This window comes from Sinocyclocheilus grahami, unplaced genomic scaffold (assembly GCF_001515645.1).
Source record: "Sinocyclocheilus grahami isolate Dianchi unplaced genomic scaffold, SAMN03320097.WGS_v1.1 scaffold2285.1, whole genome shotgun sequence".
Taxonomy (NCBI): domain Eukaryota; kingdom Metazoa; phylum Chordata; class Actinopteri; order Cypriniformes; family Cyprinidae; genus Sinocyclocheilus; species Sinocyclocheilus grahami.
The window spans coordinates 70,287-78,394 of record NW_015507464.1 but is presented as its reverse complement, the minus strand read 5'-3'; the positions used below and the strand labels follow the sequence as shown (position 1 = coordinate 78,394).

The following is an 8,108-nucleotide window of genomic DNA, read 5'->3' as shown; positions in this document are numbered from 1 at the left end:
GTGTGTGTGTGTGTGTGTGTGTGTGTGTGTGTGTGTGTGTGTGTGTGAGTGTGTGTTGTGGGCTGAGCTCTAAGTCTCGAGTGTGTGTCAAATATTTACTGCAGCAGCCTGTTGAACTGTGAAGGACGGAGAAAACCCGTCAGAGAGACAGAGAGACAGACATGATCTAGTGATGGAAGATGAAACGCTCAATATTTCCATGTTAAAGTGTCTCTGGTTTCTATTTCTCAGTGTTTGTCCTTCATGAGCTGCTTCAGTTGTTTTTCAAAAAGCCTGAGGAGGAGAAGCTCATGGCTTGTGTGCTTTGGGTGTTGAGCAATAGTTTGTCTGGTCAGCCTGTTTAACCACACTCAAGTTAAACGCTTCACCACCTTAACCAGCAAAACCAGTGCATTTGAGCAGCTGGAGTGCAGAAGCAGAGGCCTCTCTCAGCTCACAGCTGTCTGTCTGTCTGTGTACTCTCTCTGTCTGACTTCAGATACGCCACAAACACGCTCCCGCACCTCTGAAGTCATCCGTCTGAGTGTGTGTGTGTGTATGTGTGAGTTAATGGTGTGACTGTGGAAAGAGCTCGGGGTGGAGGGTGTGAAGTGTTTATAAGAGCTGGAGAATCATGAAAAACAACCAGAGATTGAAGCAGAAGATCCACGGACAGAGTCAGCTCTTCAGGTGCGTCTGATCCATCGGCCAGCTTTACATAAAACCAGCAGATGTGTGTGTGTGTGTGTGTGTGTGTGTGAGTGAGTGAGTGTGTGTGTGTGTGTGAAAGAGAGAAAAGTGTGTGTGTGTGTGTGTGTGTGTGTGTGTGTGTGTGCATGTGTGTGTAAATATGTGTCAGTTTCGGTGTGTTTCATGTTGTTTTGTGTGTTTCAGACGAACCTGCTGCAGTCATGAGTGTCGCTCTTCACTGTGTGTTTCTCTGTGTTTCTCTGGCGCTCGGTGCTTGTTATGGTGTGTATGAAGCTCTCAGCAGACTCACACAGACACACACACACACACACACACACACACTAACAGATGTCTCTCTCTCCCTGCAGATTCTCAGGAGAGCCGTGAGTCGTACGAGGGTAAATGTTCATGATTTCTGTCTCTGTTTGCTTTGGCTCCGTGCAGCACGTCTGTGTTTATGTGAAGCTGAAGAACCGCTGCTGGACTTCTGTGTCTAAAATCAGCTCAAGATCAATGCTGTGATGAGACAGTGTGATGAAAAGCTGCATTCATTTGACATAGACATTTGTTTATCCCATATTACTGTGCTGTACAGTAGCTTTGACACAATCTGTATTGTTAAAAGCGCTATTTATTAATAAAGATGACTTGAATTGACTGTGTCTTATGTCAAACAAACATCTGTTTTGTTTCAGTGTTTGTGAATCCATATCAGGCGAACACTTTCATGAGGAGTCCACAAGATCGCATCTACAACCAGTACATCTACAGGAGGTACAACACACACACACACACACACTTATATAAACACACACACACACACACACACACACACACACAGACACGCACCCCTGTCTAAATAAGAACATTCCACAGGTATGTGTTTTTATATACAGCTAGTTATAAATACTAACACCAAAGCCTCATAGAACACTGACTTCGTTGTTAGATTTAAAACAAAAATATTTTAAAAACATTTACTTCATTTATATATTGTTTTTACAAATAAGTATGTCCTCAAATGGAGGTTTTGTCAAATTTAGCTGACTTCATGGGACCAAATATACATATTTTGACATAAAAGTTGACAAATGTGATTATTTTTTTAACTTTATTTTGGACCTGATTTAGTATTGATTATGAAAAGCAGCTGATGTTTTCAGAACATAGCAGTTTGTCTTTGAGGACATAAGCCACCTCGTATTACAGATTTGTAAAATGGCTTTGACACTAACAGTGGTACTTGAGGCCCATTCAGTGAAACCATTCACTCATATATCTAATCTTTAGTCCATTACATACTTTAAACTCAGTTAGATCATGTAAAACGAACTTCTTAAAGTTCTCTACATTACACACATCACTCAAATCTAAGAGCTCTTTTGTATCATTTGGGAAACACTGTCATTTAAACACTCATTTACTGATGAGCTACAGCTTTGTTCACATATTTTTACCCCCTTGCATTCCTGTTTACAGTGTGTATTTATACAGTGGTGGCCAAAATTATTAGAACACTAATATTTTCAACAGCTGAATTTTTTTTTAAAATCAGTTATTTCTACCTTTTGTTGTAGTGTGTCAGTAGGAAATATCAGTTTACGTTTCCAAACATTCATTTTGCCATTAATTATAATAATCCAGTGAGATTTTTGTCTGACAACAGTCAGTGCTGATGTCCATAAAAACAGAGCCACTGGTAGAAATCACTGGCAAAAAAATAATCCAAAAAACTGAGTCCACAAACACAAAGTAACAAGTGCACAAGGTAACAGAGCGCAATACTGAAGCAAACAAGGGCTAACAGAACATGGTTTATATAGGGGAACTACTAAGTTCCCCTGTATAAATCACAGCTGGGAACAATAAGAACTAATAGACAGAGCAAAGGGTAATGGGAAATGAAGTCCACAAACAATGGACAATGATCCAGGAGGAGAGCCCTCTAGTAGCTGTCATGGGCACTCCAGCAGATGGCTGTGACATGATCCCTGCTTTAAGGAGCGGCCAGGGTGGGGCCAGGGTGGGGCAGATAGAGCGGGCAGCCAGGGCGGGGCCGGGAGCTTGACAGGCAGCATGGGCAGAGCTAAAGACCACCTCAGCGGAGCTGACAAGGCAGATGATCCCCCCCCTGGTGGATCAGGCAGGAGCTGAAGTGGACATTGGAAGTTCTGACTCTGGAAGCTCTGCAACAGAATCTGCCACCCCAGGAGGAAGTGGAGCAGGCTCAGGAGCAGACTCCTGGACTGGAATGAGCTCTGAAATGAACTCATAGTCTTGAGTGAGCTCAGGAGTGAACTCATAAACAGGAGCGGACCCTAAGGGCTCCTGGACTGGAGCAGGCTCTGGAGTGAACTCTGAGGGTTCCCAGATTGGAGTGTATTCATGAGTGGACTTAAGGCACTTGGGCTGGTGCGGGTTCTGAATTGTATTCTGAGGGCTACTGGACTGGAGCGAGCTCTTGAGTGGACTCAGAAGCTGCCCATGCATGCAGAACAGCCCATAGGTGAAAGGCAAAGGCAGCCTTCTTGATTATTGCAGCAGTGAAATTGGGCAGCTCTATAGGTACCTCTGAGACCACCGGAGTCTGGTCCTCCTGGACCACCAGAAAAGGGACCCCTGGAGTCAGGTCCTCCAGGATGTCCGGACTAGGAACCACCCAGAGTCGGGTCATCCAGGACCTCCGGACTAGGGACCACCGGAGTCAGGTTCTCCAGGACCACTGGACTAGGGACTAGGGACCACCGGAGTCAGGTCCTCCAGGGCCATTGGACTAGGGACCACCGGAATCGGGTCCTCCAATACCACCGGACTATGGACCACCAGAGTCGGGTCCTCCGGGACCACTAGAATTGGGACCACTGGAGTCGGGTCCTCCAGGACCACCAGAGTCAGGTTCTCCAGGACCACCAGACTAGGGACCACCAGAGTTGGGTCCTCCAGGACCACCAGAGTCAGGTTCTCCAGGACCACCAGAGTTGGGTCCTCCAGGACCACTGAACTTGGGACCACTGGAGTCGGGTCCTCCAGAAACCACCAGACTTGGGACCAAAGGAGCGGACTTTGCTGTCCTTCTTCTCGGCCTTCATTTACGAATCAGAGATAGTGAAGCCTCACTATTCTCTGGAGGTGTTGTAGTAGACTCGGGCATCTCCGGGGGCACTGCAATGGGCACAGACTGGCCTGGTGTTACTACTAAACTGTGGTAACAGAGATAGTCAATGAAACCCCAATAATCAAGAATCTTAAGTCCTTCCATACCGCACAGAGGCAAGGGGTTATCAAGGCATTCTTTAAAAACCTTGTTTAGCTCAAACTACAAAGTTCCAGTCCCACTGCCAAAGTCCAAAAAGTCTGTGCAAGGCCTCCTACTCCCAACCCCTGTTGACGCTGTGCAGCCAACATCTGGAATCGTGCTTTTCACTCCTTCTTAGAAGTTGGAGGAAGAATCCTAATGTCGCACAGTCAATGAAGGCTGACTAGCTGCTGGATCTGAAATGGCTTCAGTATTCTGTCACAAAATACTCTTGAGACAAAATTGAGGATCCAATTGCAGCTTTATTGTAGTCCCAAAAAATGATCCAAAAAACAGAGCCACTGGCAAAAAAATTATCCACAAACACAAAGTAACAGGTGCACAAGGTAACAGAACGCAATACTGAAGCAAACAAGGACTAATAGAACATGGTATATTTAGGGGAACTAATAAGAGTAATGACACACAGTTGGGAACAATAAGAACTAATAGACAGAGCAAAGGGTAATGGGAAATGAAGTCCACAAACAATGGACAATGATCCAGGAGGAGTGCCCTCTAGTGGCTGTCATGGGCACTCCAGCAGATGGCTGTGACAGAAACAGAACAAACTGAGACAGACTAAATCCAGAAGAACTGTGGCAACGTCTCAAGACGCTTCAAGAAACCTCCTGCAAAGCTCCCTGAGAAACTCTGCTCAAGTGCACCGAGGGCAAAAGCTGCTTTAAACGCAAAGGATGTTCACACCAAATGTTGATTTAATTTAGTTAATAGAAGTTAACTGATAAAGAAAATCTATTTATGACATTATTTTTGAGAGCATTCTCATTTTACAGCATTTTTACACAAGAGCCTAAAACTTTTAACAGTACTGTAGCTTGGCAGGAAGGTTTCTTGAAGCGTCTTGGAGACGTTGTTCTCCACAGTTCCTCTGGATTGAGTCTGTCTGCGTTTGTTCTGTTTCTTCATGTCACTCCAGACAAACTGGATGATAATCAGATCAGATTTCTGTGTGGAGCACAAAAATCTCACTGCATTATTATAATTAATGGCAAAATGGATGTTTGGAAATGTAAACTTATATTTTCTACTGACACACTACAGCAAAAGCTAGAAATAACTGACTTAAAACTATTTTTAGCTGGTGAGAATGCTACACAGCAAATTTGAAAGTGTTAAATTAACACTCACAGTGAGAAATTTAACACTTTTTCGGGGTTTATATAGGTCCACACTAAATAGAGTTAAACTAACACTTTAAATAGTGTTACTTTTTTTTTTACACTTGCATAGAGTTAAAACAACACTGTAAGTGTTCACCGTTAACACCATTAGTGTTTTCCCTCCCCCTCATTTACACCAAGTTAGTGTTGAAACTACACTAGGTGTGTCAATATTTTAACACCAAGAGACTAATTTACACACTAATATAGTGTTCATACAAACCCAGATTAAGGTAATTAAGTGTAATCTGTATTCGACTAAAAATACCTGTGCATTTAGTAAAAATAAATAAATAAATAAAAAGTCAACATGCTGTATCAGTTTGAAATTTTATTTTTAACACAGATGTAACAATTACACCAACACAAAAGAAGGTACAATATATTCACCATCATCTGACCCATATAAACACTGCAGATCAAAAGGCCTGAAGAACTTCAAGCTGTTGGCTTTTACAAGTTCACCCAACTCACAGTATCTCTGTACTTTAAAAGCATGATGATGTTCTGAAAAATGTTCTGTGAAAAGTTTGTCGACAATAAAATACACAGTGCTGTCAATGAAAAGTATTTTCCGAACCTGACTGAAAACAGGAATTTCATCCTCAATTTCATTGCATACAATGAGGTCTTGTCTATATTCTGTCCCATCTATTTTGACCCAGTTCATGGAATGCATGCTTGTCTGTATGGGATTCTGTAGCATTCCTGCCAACATTTCACCATTGTCAACATCATTCCAACAGAATGTTTTCATTGGTCCACACTCAACTTGACTCAATGGTGTTGTTTCCCAAAGATAGCCTATTAACATCTGATGACTTTTTGTCAAAGATTTGGTGATGTTTTTGAAATTCTTTAGTGTATTCTTAAAAACGTTATGCTTGGCCTCGAACCTCATGCTCCACATGTGCACTAACGGTCCAATTTTGCGAATACAGGCTGGATAATGGACCATAAAATGGTGTTTGGGGAGCAACTTTTTGTGTGGATACAACTCTTTAAATAATTCATGGTGCTCAATTATTAAATACTTCAGGTGGACAGTCATGCCTTTAGAAATACAAGGGGAAAACACCAGGTTTAGAATGTGAAGTAAGAGCAGGAGCAAATGCCAATTTTTATCACCCAAGGATACAATATCACCAAACAGTAATGGAATGTTTTTGATAAGACACAGTGCCTGGATGGAGTTGAGCCATATGCTATTTCCACTGTGCTCTAGATTAACTTTTGTAGGCCGATTTTTTCTCTCCAAATATCCATAATCAAATGAATATATTCTGGAGAGCAACTCACGCCATGTAACACATTTTTCTGAAAGATACTCAAACAGTAGTTTCATTTCAAATTGCACAACTTCTTCCAGGAGGTCATACATCACATCTAGAGAGTAGTTGTGGCACACATAAAAATACTGCAGACTATTGAGTGTTGAGTTTCTTTTGAGGCCATGTGTTGACTTGAGTTGAGGGTCAGATTCAAACTCACTGCAGTGCTGTTCATAAATGGTACGATCACGCAAAATAACCCTAAAATCATCCTCGTTTTAAACTAACTGGACATCAGCTTTTTCAGTCAAACATAGACGACAGGAGTAATGTCCACTAAACGATTCTGTGAACCCAAGGATTGAGTGCATGCCCAAGTTGTCTCCAATTACTTGACATATTGTGCCATAAACTTTCTTCGTTGATATAGGTAGTTCAATACCATCTGACTCCAGAATCTTTATGTCACGAATCAGTGGTTCCAAGATGGGGTCAAATCCATATTTTTTCACATCTTGCGCATGAAACAGAGCTATCAAATGGATATTCATCAGTCTTGAATTAAATTTTGGAGGTAGATTTCTAAGCACAAAATAAAGAGCACCAACCTTGTGTACCCCACGTTTAGAGCCAAGAGGGTTTGCAAATTTGTAAAGCACTGGGATGTTTTGAGAATAATGGATGACTCTGGAAGTAACTTCCATCACAGAAGTCCTCAAAATGTGATTTCTGCCTTCCTGTAAATTCTGTCAGCAGTGTACATACATCTGCATTTCGACACATACATTTTAATGTTTCCAAAATTGGGACATACACGTATGTTTCTTTTACTGGGACCTGATCATAACATCCAGTGTTTTTGTTTCTCCTCTTGTCATATCTCATGCCAAGCACAATTTCAACAGGCTCCACGACACCCCATTTGTCAACAAAATAATTAGCTCTTTTAGTTTCGGTGTTAAACATGGAAAAGGGACTCTCAAAATGCCCCAAACTATCTTCGACAGCTGATCTGATGGGGTTATTAAGAGGAATGACAGAAATCACATCTTGACGAGTTTGGCTATGCAGTTCCGTGGTGAGGTCCTCAAGGTCTGAAACAACTGATGATACCAAGCTATTGGCTACTCCGCTGCACTGTAATTTGGCCACAATTGAGGCACATACAGTGGGTACGGAAAGTATTCAGACCCCCTTAAATTTTTCACTCTTTGTTATATTGCAGCCATTTGCTAAAATCATTTAAGTTATTTTTTTCCTCATTAATGTACACACAGCACCCCATATTGACAGAAAAACACAGAATTGTTGACATTTTTGCAGATTTATTAAAAAAGAAAAACTGAAATTTCACATGGTCCTAAGTATTCAGACCCTTTGCTCAGTATTTAGTAGAAGCACCCTTTTGATCTAATACAGCCATGAGTCTTTTTGGGAAAGATGCAACAAGTTTTTCACACCTGGATTTGGGGATCCTCTGCCATTCCTCCTTGCAGATCTTCTCCAGTTCTGTCAGGTTGGATGGTAAACGTTGGTGGACAGCCATTTTTAGGTCTCTCCAGAGATGCTCAATTGGGTTTAAGTCAGGGCTCTGGCTGGGCCATTCAAGAACAGTCACAGAGTTGTTGTGAAGCCACTCCTTCGTTATTTTAGCGGTGTGCTTAGGGTCATTGTCTTGTTGGAAGCTAA

At 42.0% G+C, this 8,108-nt stretch overlaps 1 protein-coding gene across 2 annotated transcripts in view; it reads left to right on the top strand.

Annotated features, from left to right (window-relative positions):
• Positions 1 to 569: 569 nt before the first annotated feature.
• Positions 570 to 8,108, top strand: part of LOC107574611 (matrix Gla protein-like) — a 14,815-nt gene continuing 7,276 nt past the window's right edge. Inside the window, exons 1-5 of one of the 2 annotated variants that reach the window (XM_016261053.1) lie at positions 570 to 669; positions 874 to 951; positions 1,038 to 1,067; positions 1,365 to 1,443; positions 3,308 to 3,310. In XM_016261053.1, the coding sequence (XP_016116539.1) occupies positions 891 to 951; positions 1,038 to 1,067; positions 1,365 to 1,443; positions 3,308 to 3,310 (173 nt within the window). In that variant the 5' untranslated portion in view covers positions 570 to 669; positions 874 to 890. The remainder of the gene's footprint in view (positions 670 to 873; positions 952 to 1,037; positions 1,068 to 1,364; positions 1,444 to 3,307; positions 3,311 to 8,108) is intronic. The other variant, XM_016261055.1, reaches the window with a different exon arrangement.